We start from the raw sequence: 18,190 nt of genomic DNA on the forward strand, positions 1-18,190 counted from the left end.
ACGCCGAGTGAGTGGGGCTTTTCTCTTAGCAGAGGAGGATGAGAGGCAACTTTATAGAGGTATATAAGATGATAAGAAGCAGAGGACAACCAGAGCCTTCTTCCCTGGGCAGCAATACAAGAGGCCACACTTTAAAAGTGATTGGAGGAGAGAATAGGGATGATGTCAGAGGTAGGAACATACTGGCAGGGGTGATGGTAGAGTCCGATATATTAGGGACATTTAAGAGACTCTTAGTTCAAGTTCAAGTTCAAAGTAAATTTATTATCAAATTGCATACATGTCACCCTATACAACCCTGAGGTTCATTTTCTTGTGTGCATTCACAGTAAGTACAAGAAACACAATAGAATCGATAAAAGACTGCGCTTGACAGGACGGACAAACAACCAAGGATACGATAAAAGGACTGTCTGATTGTTGTGGTTGATTTCATTTTCACAAATGTTTGAAGGAAGTCCGGGAGTTTTGTAGATTTTCATGTTTCTGCACTTACAGCACTACCCTGGATCCTGCCTTACTGGCCAATTTGGAAGATATCAAATGCAGCAGAGTTACTGTAGGCCAGAGAAAATCCCTGAGGAAATAATAAAGCTGGGAAACTTTTAACAGGTGATGAGAAGATTTCAAAGCCGGTGAGCAGGAGCTTAGAATGATACTTCATGAGGTGCAGGAAACAAGCAATGCAGAAGGCACTTGATGTTGTCCACAACTCATTTTCCAGAAGCTTCCTGAGATCACAATTCTTAACCAGTGCTGGACTTCCTAACCGGATAGTCAGGATAGACAACTGTTCCTCCCTCCACGTCATCCTCGACACAGGGCTGTGTGCCGAGTCCATTGCTGTACATGGCTGACCATCACCAACCACGAGACGGCCTACAGAGAGAAGGTGGAGGAGCTCGAGGCCTGGTGCCAGGGAAATAACCTCGTCCTTAATATCAACAAGATAAAGGAGATGGTTATCGAGAACTCATACCACTCTCATCCCACCTCCCCTTTACATCAATGGCACAGCAATGGCAACTGCAAGCAGTTCCAAACTCCTGGGAGTGCTCATCTCTCATGGTCCCAGAACACATCCTACACAGTCAAGAAAGCTCACCGATTCCTCTGTTTTCTGAAAAGGCCGAAGAGAGCTGGACTTTGCACATCCGTTCTCACATCATTCTACTGACGCGCAGCGGAGAGCATCCTACGGTAGACAGGGAGGCTTTACGACAGGTAGTCCAAACTGTCCAAGGCATCACAACACCAACCTACCCGCTATCAAGGGCCTATATACAGAGTGAGGCAGTGAGGCCTTCATCTGTTACGGTGAACCATGATACGCAAGTCTGGGCAGTACGATATGGAGAGCAAGCTGTTGTCCATGTAGCCAGCTCCACTTCTCCACGCACCTGGTGAACACAAAGGAACGATACAGTTTGGTAGCAGCAGCGTCGCAGGAGTTGCCCGTCAGCATCTAACTCAATGTAGGACTGCCTTAGGAACTCCAGCTCCAGATATTTCCCTCAGGATTTACACCCGAAGCCTTCCCCATGAGTGGGTGTAGCCGCAAGGCCGCGGAGGTTTGAGATCAGAGTTTTCCTTCTCCTGGGTGAGCTGCCAACCACGGCTGACGAGCCCCGTCTGCCCGAAGCGACTGGTTTTAAGGTGCCAGTAAGCTATGTTTTATCTTTCCATTGTCAGTAGAAATGTGAAGCCCAGGAGCTGGACTTGATTGTCAGAGGCTATTTGAGGCGCACCCCGTTGGGAGCATTTAATAGGCTGTGGGAGCTTGTCCCCATTACTACCCCAGGCTATAAAAAAACTTTAAGGAACCAAGGTGTCAGAAAAGGGCCAATAACATCATGAAGGATTCCACTCACATCAGGGAGGAGGCTACATTACATCCACACCAGGACTATTAGACTCCAAGACAGTTACTTTCCCCAAGCAGTAAGGCTGATCGACACCTCCACCCACTTACCCACCCTTGCACACCCCCAACCACCACTACTTTATCATTTCCTGTCAGTCACCTCCTGTCACTCCTGTGCGTGGTGTCACTTTATGGACAGACAATGCATATAAGCAATCGTATGTATTTATATTTATTGTGTGTGCTTTTTTATTACTGTGTTCTTTATCCTATTGTGTTTTATTTCTGCGCATCAGATCCAGGGTAACAATTGTTTCATTCTCCTTGACTCTTGTGTCCCGGAAATGACATTAAACGATCTTGAATCTTGAAAAGATGATCTTTAATGCTGTCCTTGACCTTGTGTACTGTCAGTGTGGAACTCCCCGTTTGGACTACGAATATTAAGCTACGGTTAGAGTACCATGTGTGATTATGCGTCCTTAACCAAAGGATATAAAGACGATCTGAAGGATTTGAACCATCTGGAAAACCCATCTCGATATCTGAAACCTATCAAACATTGAACGGCCTGGATAGAGTGAATACGGAAAGAATGTTTCCTATCATGGGGATGTCTACGCATCTCGGACCAGAGGCCACAGCCTCAATTAAAAGGGTGTCCCTTTAGAACAGAGATAAGGAGGAATTTCTTTAGCCAGAAGGTGGAGAATCCATGGAATTCTTTGCCACAGACGGTTGTGGAGGCCAAGTCATTTGGTATATTCAGAGTGGAGTTTGACAGGTTCTTGATTAGTCAGGGTATCACAGGTTCTGGGGAAAAGGCAGGAGAATGGGGTTGAGAGGGATAATAAATCAGCCATGATGGAATGATGGAAAATGCTTGATGGGCTGAATGGCCTAATTCTGCTTCTATATCTTAGGGACGACATGTTCCACCTCCTGCAAGAAATCATCCTTTGCTTGACGTGGTAAAGTGAACATCACATAGAGACTAGCTGATGGTCTTCTCACCTTTCATCGTGTTGGTGAAGTGGATACCCTCATCTCTTCCCAGAACATAGAACACTTCAGCACAGTACAGACCCTTTCACCCATTGTGCCAGCCTTTTAACTTACTCTAGAATCGATCTATTCTAATCCATTCTGCCACCATATGCCAAACGCTTCATCGAAAGTGCCCCAGATTCCCAGGTAGGGTGTGGATGTCAACAGTCCACCTTGAACTAGTCTCAAGTAGCATAACAGTCCATCACAAAAGACAACCAAGGCAACTGCAGTGTTACGGGCCTGAAGCACCGGTGTCTGGAGTTACAAACGAGAACTCTGGGAAAGGGTCTCAGATGGAAAATATTAATTGTGTCTATCGATAGGTGGACATTTTTATAATGTCAGGAGTCCCACTATGTCCAGTGTTGATTTCCCCCCGCCCCTCCCAGAGTTTCACTGCCCACTACCTGTGAATGTAAAGTCCAAACGTTGAGTGTTGTCCATAGGACCTATAGCAATTTCAAATCAAAAGTGGAAAGAATGAGCAATTTCAAATTCTAGGGTGTCAGTATCACTGAGGATCTAACATATCAATGAAGCTACAAAAAATGCACAACAGTGGCTGCATTTCATTAGGAGTTTGAGAGGATTTGGTCTGTCTCCAAAATCACCCGGAAATTGCTACAGATGTACTCTGGAGAGCATTCTGACTGGCTGCATCACCGTCTGGTAGGGTGGCGGGGGGGGGGGAGCTACTACATACGATCAAAATAGAGTTGTTAACGTAGTCAGCTCCATCATGAGCACCGTCAGGTTTATTATCACTGGCATGTGATGCGAAATCTGTTAACATCAGATCCAGGACATCTTCAGGGAGGAGTGCCTCAGAAAGGCAGTGTCCACCATTGAGGAGATACATCGCCCAGGACGTGCCCTGTTCTCATTGCTACTATCAGAGAGGGAGGAGGTATGGGAGCCTGAAGACACACACTCAATGATCCAGGAACAGCTTCTTCCCCTCTGCCATCCGATTTCTGAATGGACATTGAACCCATAAAAGCTACCTCACTACTTTCTTATTTCCATTTTTGCATGACTTATTTAAATTTTATATATATACTTACTGTCATTCACAGTTTTTTACTCTATTATTATCTGTTGCTTTGTGCTGCTGCCACAAAGTCAACTAATGTCACGACATATATAATAAACCTGATTTCAAGAAGTGGAATTGGGCCATTCAGCCCATTGAATCTGCTCCACTATTCGATCAGGGCTGATCTATTTTCCCACTCAACCCCACTTTCCCGTCTTCTCCCTCTAACCTTCGACATCCTTACTAATCAAGAACCTATCAACCTCCCCTTCTGATGAATGTTCTCGGCCTGAAATAGCTGTTTATTCTTCTCAATAGATGCTGCCTGACCTGATGTGTCTCTCGAGCATCTTGTGTGTGTTGCTCTAGATTTCCAGCATCTGCAGAATCTCTTGTGTTTGTGACTTGCTGCTCCACTATAAGTGTACCCAGTGACTTGTCCTTCACAGCCACCTGTGGCAATGGATTCCACAGGTTCACCACTCTCTGGCAGAAGTGTGGTGGAGAGTATATTGATTGAATGCATCACACCATGGTATGGAAACACCAATGCCATTGAATGGTAAATTCTACAAAAGTGTGCTGGATACAGCCCAGTCCATCATGGGTAAAGCTCTTCCCAACATTCAGTACATTTACACGGAGCATTGTTGCAGGAAAGCAGCATCCATTATTGGGGGGACCCCACCACCCAGGCCGTGCTCTCTTCTCACTGCTGCCACCAGGAGGGTGGTACAGGAGCCTGAGGATACACACCACCAGGTTTAGGAACAGTTACCACCCCTCAATCACCAGGCTCTTGAACCAGAGAGGATAACTACACTCAACTTCATTCGCCCCACCACTGAAATGTCGCCACAACCTTTGGACTCTGTATCTCATGTTCTCAATATTTATTGCTTGTTCGCTTACTGGTTGATTGACGGAATTTGCACAGTTATTGTCTTTTGCACATTCATTATTTGTTCATCCTGTTAGGTGAGTTCTTTCACTAAATCGATTATCCTTCTTGGACTTAGTGTGTGCCCGCAAGAAAGTGTATCTCAGGGTTGTACATGGTGACATATATCCACTTTGATAATGCATTTACTTTGAACTTTGAACTATGCTATCTCATTGTGGAGATTGGCAATTACACCAAAAAGAGACTGACAATAAGCCATTCTAGCCTCCCAACTCAAAACTCAGGAGAATTTCAGGTTTTGCAGTGCCAAACACCTCTTGCCATCTGGGACATTGCTCACCCAAGCAGCTGAGCCTAGTTTGGTGGAGTGGACTTGTTTATTCCGTAACCATTCATGGCGTCATGGTTGACGTCCCAAGACACCAGTGCATTATGGGCCAGTGCCCTGGTGCAGCACTGAGGGAGTGCCACATGGTTGTTATCATCGCAGTTGGATGATGCATTGAGTTATTGCCCTCTAGAGAAAAAAAACCACCATCCGTTGACAGTGAACATTTAAGTCCTCGTTCAAAAACACAGATCACTTCATCTTTGTTTGTGAATGGTAATCGGCAGTCCCAGTAGTGACACTTCAAAAAATACTTCTATTGTTAGGGATCATTATTATGATCTCGGGGGTATGCCTGATGAGGATAGGTTGTGCGAGCTAGGGCTTTTCTCTTTGGAATGAGGGAGGATGAGGGGTGACGATAGACATGCACAGGATGATGTGAGATTAGTTAGAAAGGATAGTCAGAGACTTTCCCAGGATAGAAATGGCTAAATACAAGGGGGTATAATTTTAAGGTGATTGGGGGAAAGTATTGGAGACATCAGATGAAAGTTCTTCACAGAGAGATTGGTGGGTTTATGAACACCCTGCCAGGGATGGCTGCAGAGGCAGATACATTAAGGGCATTTAAGAAATTAGTAGGTATCCATGTGTAAGATAGAAAAATGGACGGTTATGTAGATCAGGTCCAGGTTTCATTGATATTCAACATAAATGAATGCCCATGAATGCAGCCAAATGAAACAGCATTCCTCTGGGACCAAGTTACAAAACACAATACCAACAGTCATACACATCACAAGGCACATTCAGCACATATAGGGTAGAGTAAACATACAGAAAAAATGACTAATATCCCAATTCCCTGAGTGACATGTCCTGTAAATTATTGATGGTGCTTGGGTATTGTCAGCAAGGGCTAGCAGTTCTCAGACGGACGCATGCACGCTTTCAATCCAGCTTGTCATCCCACCAATCAAACACTGGCTGGCAGCACCAACAGGAAGTGCCAGCCCCCAAGCCAGCGTGGTCGCCGTGCTACACTGCCTCCGGCATCTCCTCTCCTGGACTGCTGCAACAAGCAAGCCCGTGGCTCGAGGCCTAGTCCTCACTGCAGCTGAGGCCACGCAGCCTCCCTGCCGTCTGTCGCACCAACAAACAGGGGAAATGGACTTGCAGCGTCTGACATTGCCAGCGCCCAACAGGCTCTTGCGATCGCAAAGGAGACCTCCAAAGCAGTCACTCACTGGACCGCACGCCACCTTCACACACCGACTCTGATGCTTTCCTGTAGCAGGCAGTAACAAGGTCTACACAGTCCAGCTCCTCTGCCTGCAAGCAACTCGCGGGTAGGGTTGGCCTGCTCTACTTAAAGTTCTTAATGTCCTGCAGTGCCTTGCGATCGTTAAAAAAAAACACATTTCAAAAAGATGAAAGCGCCTCTGGATGGCCCCTGTGAGCTCGCTGCGTCCCGACCTGCTGCCATCTCACCGTGAGGAGGGAAGGGTTAAATTAATTTTAGAGTAGTTTAAAAGGTCATGCCAACATCGTGGGCTGAAGGGCCTGTACTATGATATGTTCTTTTGTGCAGCTATGACATTATGGAAAGCATAATTATGGATTAACAGAAATGAGAACTAGTCTTCTGGAAATAAGTTAGAATTAGAATTTATTTAAATCTTACATCCATCCCACAATGTGAGGGAGTAAAAATCTTTGCATTATGACTCCTTTGTAATGTACAGGCATTTGAATTTAAAAGTCTAATGGCTTGTAGAAAGAAGCTGTTCTGTAGCCTTCTGGTCCTGGTTTTAATACTGTGGTAGTGATTGTGGGGTGACTGGTGTCCCCGATGATCTTCCAGGCCTCCTTTCTGCACCTGCTGCTATAAATGTCCTCAATGAAGGGAAGTTCACGTCCACAGATGTGCTGGGCTGTCCGTACCACTCTCTGGAGTGCCCAGTGATCAAGGTCGGTGCAGTTCCCATACCAGGCAGTGATACAGCTCTCAATGGTGCCCCTGTAGAAAGTCTTGAGGATTTGGGGGCCTATACCGAATTTCTTCAGTCGCCTGAGCTGGAAGAGATGCTGCTGTGCTTTTTTACCTCGAAGCCGGTGTGTACAGGCCAGGTGAGATCATCAGTGATGTGTATACCAAGGAACTCGAAACTACTCACCCTCACAACTGCAGACCCATTGATGTTGATTGGGCCGAGTCTGTCTTCATTCCTCATTCACATATTGTTTAGAGGTTTACGGACCAAACATGAGCAACTGGGATTGGTTGGTTGGGTGGGCCTGGATGTTGGGCCCACAGACCTGTTCCACTTCTGACTCGAAAACCTGCAAACTATTTAACTTCCAGCTGATGCTTTGTGACTATTGAAACCAATCAGTGATCTCAAATGAAAGGGTTAATAATGGCTCTGCTTGTTCTCCTTGGAGCTTAGAAGAATGGGGAGAGGTGGAGGGAATCTCACTGAGACCTATCAAATATTGAAAGGTCCAGAATAGAGTGGACATGGAGAGGACATTTCCTATAGATGGGGGAGTCTCAGATCAGGTGACACAGCCTCAGAATAAACGGATGCTCCTTTAGAATAGAGATGAGGTGAAATTTCTTCAGCCAGAATGTGGTGAATCTGTGGAACTCATTGCCATCGATGGCTGTGGGGGCCAAGCCATCAATTGACAGGTTCTTGACTAGTATAGGTGTCAAAGGTTACAGGGAATTGGGGTTGAGGGGGATAGTAAATCAGTCATGATGGAATGGCAGAGCAGACTCAATGGGCCAAATGGTTTAATTCTGCTTCTATGTCTATGTAGGTGTGGGCCACTCTGATTCTGTCCCACTGCAACTATTTAGGGAGGGGCACGATGAACGCTCCTGTCATTAGCACATTGTGGAAGGTGTATTCCTGCCACTTAAGGCACAGCTCAAGATGGAGCTTGTTCCTCACTCAACCTTCTGCTTAGTAGCGTATCCTTCGACACTGAACAAAAGGGGGTGTCTGGCTAATTGAATAATCACCGCTAGGTAGGATGTGCTGCCAATGTAAACACGCAAGTCTATAAATTTACACAACTATATTCAAAATGTTAAAGTACACAGCAATTGAAGTTGTCATTTATTGTCATCTTAGTGTTGAAGAAATACAAAAACATTGTGCTAGGAGAATGATATTCTCTTGTACTCTCCGCTCTACTAATAAAGACTTATTCTCAGCTACTGATTCAGTGTTGCTCAGTTTTAATGAGACGCAACAGCCACAGTGATTTCAGACATTCCAAAATTTTATTGAATATATAGTCTTCATTCAACCAATATCACTCAAGGCTCCTGTCTGCCGCTGTTTATGGGATCTTACATTTCATAAGTTAGTGGGCCCATTTCCTGCATTATTGCAATAACACAAATATCACCGGGCCAAAGTGCTTTAGAATGTTACAAGTAAGAGTTATGCATTTTTTCTTTTGCAGAACTACCACTGACACATTAATGTCAAACTCAAATCAATCCAGCAGAAACAAGATCCCAATCTGCTCCAAACTTTGCAACCTTTATGTGGGAAGCATAAGATGCTGTTTAACAAGTGCCAGTGCGTAGCATAAATATTGCTCAGCAAATCTTTTTTAAAAATGTGAGGAATAAGCAGAGCTCTTTGCCGACAAATCCTTTGTCCACCCCCACCAAAGCCACGCAAAGCCAGAATGAAAGTGCAAAGTACGGACAATGCGCCCGGCAGGTTATTCCACTTCAAGGTCTGCCATGGCCCGCTGGAGGGGATCCATGCTCCAGTAATCGTAATCCCAGCCGAGGAACCAGCCGGTGAACGAAGGAGGCTCAAAGCCCTGCTTGACGATCACGATCGGTGTCCGCCGATCCCTGTTGGCTGGATCGGTCTCGATATAAACTTTAGCTGCGAGAAAGGGAAAGAAAAATAGATCAGGTACCAAAAAGATTCCACATTAACATCTCAACACACAATTGCAATCACGAAGTGGCTGGCTTCTCTGCTTCCTTAGACTCTCAAGGCCACCAGACACAGTAACTTCTGTGAGATGTGCTGATCAGTCTAATGCTTTAGGGATTCGATTCCCACCACCGTAGGGAGTTCGTACGTTCCCTGTGACCTCGGAGTGCTCTGCTTTCCTCCACATTCCGAGGACATACAGGTGGGAGCTAGTAAGTTATGCACAAGCCATGTTGGCACTGGAAGCATGGTTACGCTACTAGCGACCTTCAGATAACTGGTACACCTTAACCACTTGGCCACGTGCCAACACAAAGAAGGTCTCCAGAGTGCAGGCCTGGGCAGGGTTGTATGGGAGACCAGCAGTTGCCCAAGCTGCCCAGTGTCATCACAGAGCAATGTGTTGTTAAATGTCTTGCTCAAGGACACCACACATTGCCACGCGCCAACTGTGGCCTAGTGGATAAGGCATCGCTCTAGTGATCTGAAGGTCAGTGGTTCGAGCCTCAGCTGAGGCAGCGTGTTGTGTCCTTGAGCAAGGCACTTAAACCACACGTTGCTCTGCGACGACACCGGTGCCAAGCTGTATGGGTCCTAGTGTCCTTCCCTTGGACAACATCGGTGGCTTGGAGAGGGGAGACTTGCAGCATGGGCAACTGCCGGTCTCCCATACAACCCTGCCCAGGCCTGCGCCCTGGAAACCTTACAAGGCACAAATCCATGGTCCCACGAAACTAACGGATGCACAAGCTATAGATTCACTTATAAGGACTCCACAAACCTATAGACCCTATGGACCTATAGACCTTAGAAATCTATAGACCCTACGAACCTATAGACTAGGGATTGGCAACCTTTTTGCCTCTGTGGGCTGGATCGCATATTAATGAGCAGACGGTGGGCCAGATAAATGCCATAAAAAAAACTTGAAATATGGGAATTATCCATTTAAATACATCTAGTTATGTTTTGCCTCAAATTAATGAATAACACATGCTAGAAAATCATTCGTGCTTAACCAAGGATGCGAATTAGTAATCAAAGAACTCAGTTTAGTTGCAATTTATTTCAATCAAGGCATCTTTTGAATCTAAGGACACAAAGAATCTTTAAACTTAAAATGTATGAACATGATGCATTGAATGGTGGTAAGTATAATAAAAAAGAAAATTTTAATGCAAACAGTCGTTAAATCAATGTGAAACTTGATGCTGTTTGTTGCTTGAATGCTTCTCAATATTGGGTGTCAGACTTGTTGATGCCAAGAGCAAGACATTATCCAGATGGGCATCAGTCAATCTTGTTCTCAAATGTTCTTGGTGTGCTTCATTTTGAAAATAATTGCTCACACAGAGAAGTGCTGCCAAACAATGATGTCATCTTTTTTGCATGGTCAACTAAGTTAGGATACTTCCCACTTGGATGAATATATTTTCTATAGAAGTCGAGCACTGACACATCTTCAGAATGAAATTTCATTCTCAATATGTCGTCACACTGCATCTCAATCAATTCTATTTGAAAATTTCCTGATGCAGTGTCCACTTCCACGTCAAGTGGAGTAGCAAACAGCTTGAACTCATTTGCGTGCAAGCGAAAATCAGCAAAATGAGATGAAAACTCTTCTCTCAATTCTTGGACCATATTTCCACTATGGCGGGTCTCGTAATGTCGCCTGATATTTGCCACCTCCTTCACAGCAACTTTTTCTAGGCAAATGAGACAAACTGGTTTCCCAGCTTGCTCGGTGAAGAAGTAATCTAGTGTCCAAGTGTCTTGCAAATTTTGTCACTCGGTGTCTACGTTCCTGCGTTTTGCATTCATTGCCATTGGAATTTTTTTCTTTGATTTTATTTTGAAACACGAGTTATTCAACAAGTATCATAGCACATGTAAATACCTGGATATTTAGTGTGGATTTCTTGTTAAAACACAGTGACGCTGTTTCTGTTTACAAATTTGAACGATCCCATCTGAAAACCTGCGCGTGCATGGAGAGTATCTAATACATATTATAATATTATACATATTGCCTTCCCCTCATTCTTATATACCAGTGTTTGATTTGAAACGAAACCAGGGGCAGGTGTAACAAGATGCCATGCATGTCCATCAGTGTGGTCGCGTGAAACGCTCAGAATAAGGAAAAATCGCTCAAGGGCCAGATAAGCATAGCATCCCAATATTTGCTCGCGGCTGGCCAAAATACCTTCGCAGGCCGGATCTGGTAGGTTGCCTACCCCTGCTATAGACCCTACAACTCGTGTTCTCAGTATTATCTACCCACTATTCAGTTATTGTAATTACTGGTTTTGGTGCTTGCACAGTTTGTCTTTTTTTGCACATTATTTGTCTGTAGTCTGTATGTAGTTGTTCCCCCTCCCCCCATTGAATCTATCGCATTTCCTTGCTCTACTGTGAATGCCCACAAGAAAGTGAATCTTAGGGCTGTATATGGAGACGCAGAAATCTACAACACAGTACAGGCCCTTCAGTCCACAATGTTGTGCCAACCATGTCAGCTACTCCAGAACTTCACTTCTGCAAAGTCCTCCATGCACTTAGCCAAGAGTCTCCTGAAAGACCCTACTACATCATCTGCAATACATTTACTTTGAACAAGCTGGATTGCACAACAGAGACCAAGATTGCAAAAGTGGGATTTTCTCCAAGCAGCAGGAGATTTTTATCCGCTTACTGACCCGAAGGGAAGGCCAGGGAGCTGTGCAGACATGTTCCATTTCCATTCCCAGCTCTTCAGTTTTACAGCAACTAACATACGGCTTACAGAACAATGCTGCGCTCACAACCAACCACCTTCCGCGGTCACTGATGTTGCAGGGTAGGGGATTCCCGAAGCACAGGCTCTTATGGAAGGGACTTGAGTGCTACTTTGCACATACCAAAGGGGTCACCAGTGTTAAGGGAAATTTTGGGTAGCCACCCACATCCTCATGACACACGTTAGTTTTTTTTTACCACTCTTGAATTGAGCAGTGGGTATTAATGGACAGAGGAAGATTATAAATTACAGGGAAACAAGTAGAGGACTGTGGTTGCCGTTTGTCATATTTAAACCCCATGGCTCAAATGGACTCTAATGTCGCCAGGTAATAATGCAAAGTAAAAGCAGCTGAAGGAGCTGTGGATGGTGTAAGAAGATTATCAAATGCAGGATGTAGATCAGTTGCAGATACGGGCAGAGAAATGGCAGATGGAGTTTAATGTGAAATGTTGCACTTTGGGAGATCAAACATAAATGACAGTACAATTTAATGAGCAGAGGGACCTTGGGGCTCCAATTCCACAGCTCCCCGAAAGTAACTGCGCAGGTGGACGGTGGTTAGCGGTGGCATATGGCATAGTTGCCCTTATTAGCTGAGGCACTGAGCTCAAAGGACAGGAAGCTGTGTTGCAGCTTGATAAAATTCTGGGTTAGGTCACATCTGGAGTGTTGCAATCATTTCTGGCCATTCCATTATAGGACGGGTGTGAAGGCTTTGGAGGGGTGTAGAGGAGGCTTCCTAGCATGCTTGGATCAGTCAGCATGTGCTAGGAGGCTGGGCAAGTTGGGGTTGTTTTCTCTAGAATGACAGAGCTGAAAGCAGACCCAACAGAACAGGCATGAATCGAGTAGACTCTTGAACTCCTTCTCGCAGGGGTGAAATGTCTAATACTAGGGCAGAGGGCATGTTTTTAAGTTTGGGGGCAGGCTTGAAGGAGATGAGTTGGACAAGTTTGTTTATTAAAACAGTGTCGGGAGCCTGAAATGTACTGACAGGGTTGGTAATGGAGATGTACGAGAGGCTCTTTGATAAGACACGCGAATGTGTAGAGAATGGAAAGGTATGGACACAGTATGTTGTTTAGTTAGGTGTTTGATTATGAGCTTCACTCATTCAGTACAACATTGAGGCAAAGGGCCTGTTCCCATGCTATGTTCTAAAGACAACGTGGACACAGAGGCTGAATGTGAGAGGCCAGACTGGGATGCAGGAACCTGTCTGGTCCATGCTTGGAGAGACAGTGGGTTTCTGGTCTGTGAAAGGGCTGCATACAGACAGAATGCCCCTCGCACCACCAACCACAGGATGCTTCACAAAAGTTTAACGGTCTTCAAGGCTACAGAACCACACATCATTTCAAAATAGCCCAGGTCTCAGGGGACCGGTGTGGGAAATAGTGAGAGTTGAGTGGTTGCAGAGATGTGCTGGCCGATTGGCTGAAGTGTTCCAACCTTGTGTGTGCAGGAAGAAACCACACAGTCCACCAAGACTACATTAGTCCCCAGCCTGCCCAATCCACTTTCTTTTAACATAATCACAAAGACGAAGTGCCTGAAGGTTTCTCCACCCACATCGGGAAGCAACAACGTTCAGGACATAACCACTGTGTATGGGGGCTTAGGCAGGTCTCTTTTCACTGACATGGGAAGCACCATACCAGACTAAACCACACCTGACTTGGCACTATTCCACACTGAAAGAGAGACTCCCTACCCAAATCATGAAAAAAACTCCCAAAAAAAATCATCTTATTTAATAAATGCTACAATAACTATTTATCTAATATTTATCAGGAGCACTACGTACCCAAAGCATTGTCAATGATCCCTCTCACATCTGTTCTATATTAATGTGCAAAACTCCACACAGACAACTCAGGGATTCCCAACCTGGGTTCCACACAGACCCCTTGCTTAATGGTAATGGTTCATGGCGTATTAAAAAAAAGTTGGGAACCCCTGTCCTAGATTAACCCATTGCAACTGGCTGCATATTTCCAAGCAAAGAGACTTTGCTGTGGCTAACCTCGTGTCTCCTTCAACATCCTTCTAAGTAGGGATCATTCAGAGCAGACCACAGTCTCACCGCTTCCCAGATGCATACTGTCTTCTCCACAGCAACCATTTTACCCCCCCCCCGTGAATTTACATCAAGCCGTTGCCCAGCAACTTGGTTTCCATCTGACCACACGACCTCAACCCCTCATCTCACTAGAGCTGCACAAAGAGATGGACACGAGGGAAATCAGGTGATCCCAAAGTCCTCACCTGATGCCAGAGCCTCCGACTTTTCCTCTTCCTGTGCATCGTTACCAATCCAGACGAAGACCTGGAGAAGAGAAAATGTAGGTTAAAGAGTCAGCACAACACAATGGGCCGAAGGGCTCGTACTGGGCTGTACTTTTCAATGGTGTAACACTTGTTAATCAGTCCCCACCATCAAGTATCAGAGCTCATTGAAACAAGCAAAAAAAATGCTCTCTCAGGTGCCAGGAGAGAGATAAACACAGAATAAGACAGACTGTAATGTAACAGACCCTTCAGCCTATCGAGTCACCGATGCTTTCGGCTCAACTTGGTCTCTTGGACCTAAAAATTCAATTAGTTGCAATTTAAAAAGATACCCCACCCTGCAGTCCAACCATTTGCTCTGGAGATGGATCATCTTGAACTTGGGGGAAAAAAAGCAATGCAGACAATGTTGGTTCTTGCAACATTATCTTCTCTAGAAGTTTAGTCAAGATATTTCATTGTAACATTCACATTGAATGTACAGTCAGTTTAGTTCATCACCTCGATAATAAACTGTGGCCCTTGGAGGAGACCAACCCTTTGGGACAGAAATATGTCATTGCAACTAAAGCAAGAGTTATTTTATTTTGGGGCAGGATTTCAAGTGGTGATAGGAAACCTGTTCTGTTATTGTACATCTTTCCCAAGTTGGGAGAATGACGTCCGATGTTACACCACGAAGGACAAATTATAGCTTATGGACCGTCTCCCCATTGGCTCCAAAGAGAAGAGCCCTCACCTTCCCTCTCCAACATCTCTCACAAGTATCTGTACAATTGTTTCCTACAGTGGGGGTGGCTAGGACCACGGGCCACAGTTTCAGAATACAAAGACATCCCTTTAGAGCAGACATGAGGAGGAATTTATTTAGCTACAGAGTGGTGAATCTGTGGAATTCTTTCTCACAGACAGCCGTAGAGGCCGTTGTTGGGTATCCTTAAAGTGGAGGCTAGTAGGTTCTTGATTAGTAAGGAGCAAAGGTCATAGGGAGAAGCAAGAGAATGTGTTGAGAGATAATAAATCAGCCATGATGGAAGGTGGAGCAGATTCAATGGGCCAAATGGCCTAATTCTACTCCTGTGCTTTACGGTTTTAACCTCCTTGATCTTGACCACTTCCATTTCCACCACCCGGTCCAAATCATAGTGATGAGTGAAAGAGGTTGTCCTCACCCTCGCTACTAGAGTTTCAAATCTCCACTAGCTACTCTCTACATTGGGGAGAATTTCCCCTCTCCATCTTCCAGTCCTGACCTCTGCTTCAACTAGATCTTCTTCCTTAGGGGGACAATCCCCATTTCCCCACAATAATCCTACAGCTGAAATCGCTCTCCCCCCGAAACCTCTGCAGTCGATGATGAGGAAACAACATGACCTGTTGAATTCTAGGCAGATACGAACCCCACACGCCACTGAACTTTAAGCAGATGATCCTTTTATGTTAAAACACATAAGACATTCAATGGACTTTTTGAGGTAAGTGCTCAAGTACCCGGGCTGTGTTACCCCTCAATGCAAACAGATCCTCCTGATATAATCAATATCTGATATACTGCTTCTAAAATTTCCTGCACTGGCAGCACAGGGCAGTCTGTGACAGGGGCAGCTCCAGTGTCGAGAGGGGATCAGATCTTGTTTGCTCCAAGTTCACAGTTGGTGCCCCATTTGACCCAGAGAGCAAATCCACACCTTTTCACTTTGAGCTTCTGAAGGATCTTTCAAAGTCTACCCCATGTAGTGAGGGGGGGGGGGGGTGGAAATATGAACAAGTCCACAAGTCAGCCATTAACCTCACCTGGTCCCACGTGTCAAGGATCATGACATCATCAGGGGCCAAGTCGTCCTGCGTCTGCTCACCAGGAACCTCCTCGATCTAAGAGAGGGCACAAAGACAGCGAGAAATTACAGAGCATTTCCAGAGGGACCCCTTCTCCTCTGCCATCAGATTTCTGAATAGCTGAGAACACAACTTTGTAATTCTTTTCCTCTTTTTGCACATAGATGTTATGGAAACATAGAAAACCTACAGCACAATACAGGCCCTTCGGCCCAAAAGGCTGTGCCAAACATGTCCTTACCTTAGAAATTACCTAGAGTTACCCATAGCCCTCTATTTTTCTGAGATCCATGTACCTGTCCAGAATTCTCTTAAAAGACTCTATCGTATCCACCTCCACCACCGTTGCCGGCTGCCCATTCCATGCACTCACCACTCTCTACGTAAAAAACTTACCCCTGACATCTCCTCTGTACCTACTTCCAAGCACGTTAAAACTTTGCGCTCTCAGGTTAGCCGTTTCAGCCCTGGGAAAAAGCCTCTGACTATCGACACGATCAATGCCTCTCATCAGCTTGTACACCTCTATCAGGTCACCTCTCATCCTCCGTCGTTCCAAGGAAAAAAGGCCGAGTTCACTCAACCTATTCTCATAGGGCATGCTCCCCAATCCAGGCAATATCCTTGTAAATCTCCTCTGCACCCTTTCTATGGCTTCCACATCCTTCCTACAGTTAGACAACCAGAACTGAGCACAGTACTCCAAGTGGGGTCTGACCAGGGTCCTATATAGCTGAAACATTACCTCTTGGCTCCTAAACTCAATCCCATGATTGATGAAGGCCACTACATCATATGCCTTCTTAACCACAGAGTCAACCTGCACAGCAGCTTTGAGTGTCCTATGGACCCGGACCTCAAGATCCCTCTGATCCTCCACACTGCCAAGAGTCTTACCATTAATACTATATTTTACTATCATACTTGACCTACCAAAATGAATCACCTCACACTTATCTGGGTCATGTTTTATGTATTGCACTGTTCAGGTGCCACAAAACTTTTAAGTTTGTAGGGATAGTTTAGGGGATTAAGAGGAGTTAGTGGTCAGATTAGGAACTAGGATCAAAGATATGGAGGTCTCCGCTCTGCACTCAAAATCCAGTGACGTGGTCAGGTGAAGGTCAGTCAGAGTCCAGGCCTCTGTTCATGAAGTCCAGTAACGTGGACGAGTGACAAAGGACATCCAAAGTTACGGCCTCTGCTCGGTGCTCAAAGGCCAGCGTCATGGATCGGGGTGTCCCAGGATTGGACATCTGTGTGGGCAGGCGGCACGAGGGCTGGTCAGTCAGCCCGCCTGGAGTTGGAGTCCAGAGTTCAGCGTCCCATCGTCAGCTAGTCCGGGGGTGGATACTGAAGATGGGAACCCAAGGGTTGATTGGAAGTTTGAAGTCGAAGCCTGGGAGATGGGGGCCTGTACCGCAGTTGGGGGCCTGTACTGGAGATGGGGGCCTGTACATGTACCTGGGTGGGAGGAAGGAACAGGGGCTTGTTTTGCTGTTACTGTTTTGTTGCTTGTTGTGTTCTGCCGAGCTTTGTGGGCATGCTACTTTGATGGCAGTAAGAGGGGTGACTCTCGCGGGCTGCCCCCAACACATCCCTAGATTGTGTTGATCGTTAAGGCAAGTGACGAGTTTCACTGCATTTTGATACAAATGACAAATCTAAATCTGAATGATCAGTATGTAAACAGTGCTACGGCTGACACCACCTTTCTTGTACAGGCAGATTATCATCATGGTAACGTGCTGTAATCATAACACACTCTCATCACACTGGTTTATTGCAAGTCACGACAGAGACCATATGTTATTTCTCCTTTCCAGCCAAACTGGTTTGAGTTATTATTAAACTACAGCGTGAAGTAGAACAGGCCCTTTAAACCACATCACCCAGAAAACCCCCAAATTAATCCCAGCCTAATCATGGGACAATTTACAGAGACCAACTAACTTACCGATCAGTATGTCTTGGATCTGTGGGAGGAAACCTACATGGTCATGGGCTGAATTTATATGCAGCACCAGGAATTGAACCCGGATCGCCTGTACTGTAAAGAGTTGTGGTAACCACTACGATACCGTATCACCCTAAGCTTACACACAGTCACCAGAACTG

The 18,190-nt window shown here is 45.5% G+C and overlaps 1 protein-coding gene across 2 annotated transcripts in view; it reads right to left on the reverse strand.

Moving 5' to 3' along the window:
- Positions 1 to 8,461: 8,461 nt before the first annotated feature.
- Positions 8,462 to 18,190, reverse strand: part of gsna (gelsolin a) — a 90,947-nt gene continuing 81,218 nt past the window's right edge. For both annotated transcript variants that reach the window (XM_059993806.1, XM_059993807.1), the window contains 3 exons: positions 16,031 to 16,108; positions 14,213 to 14,273; positions 8,462 to 9,105 (listed from right to left, as the gene is read on the reverse strand). In XM_059993806.1, coding sequence (XP_059849789.1) covers positions 8,933 to 9,105; positions 14,213 to 14,273; positions 16,031 to 16,108 — 312 coding nt within the window. In that variant the 3' untranslated portion in view covers positions 8,462 to 8,932. The remainder of the gene's footprint in view (positions 9,106 to 14,212; positions 14,274 to 16,030; positions 16,109 to 18,190) is intronic.

Source organism: Hypanus sabinus, chromosome 18, assembly GCF_030144855.1.
Source record: "Hypanus sabinus isolate sHypSab1 chromosome 18, sHypSab1.hap1, whole genome shotgun sequence".
Taxonomy (NCBI): Eukaryota; Metazoa; Chordata; class Chondrichthyes; order Myliobatiformes; family Dasyatidae; genus Hypanus; species Hypanus sabinus.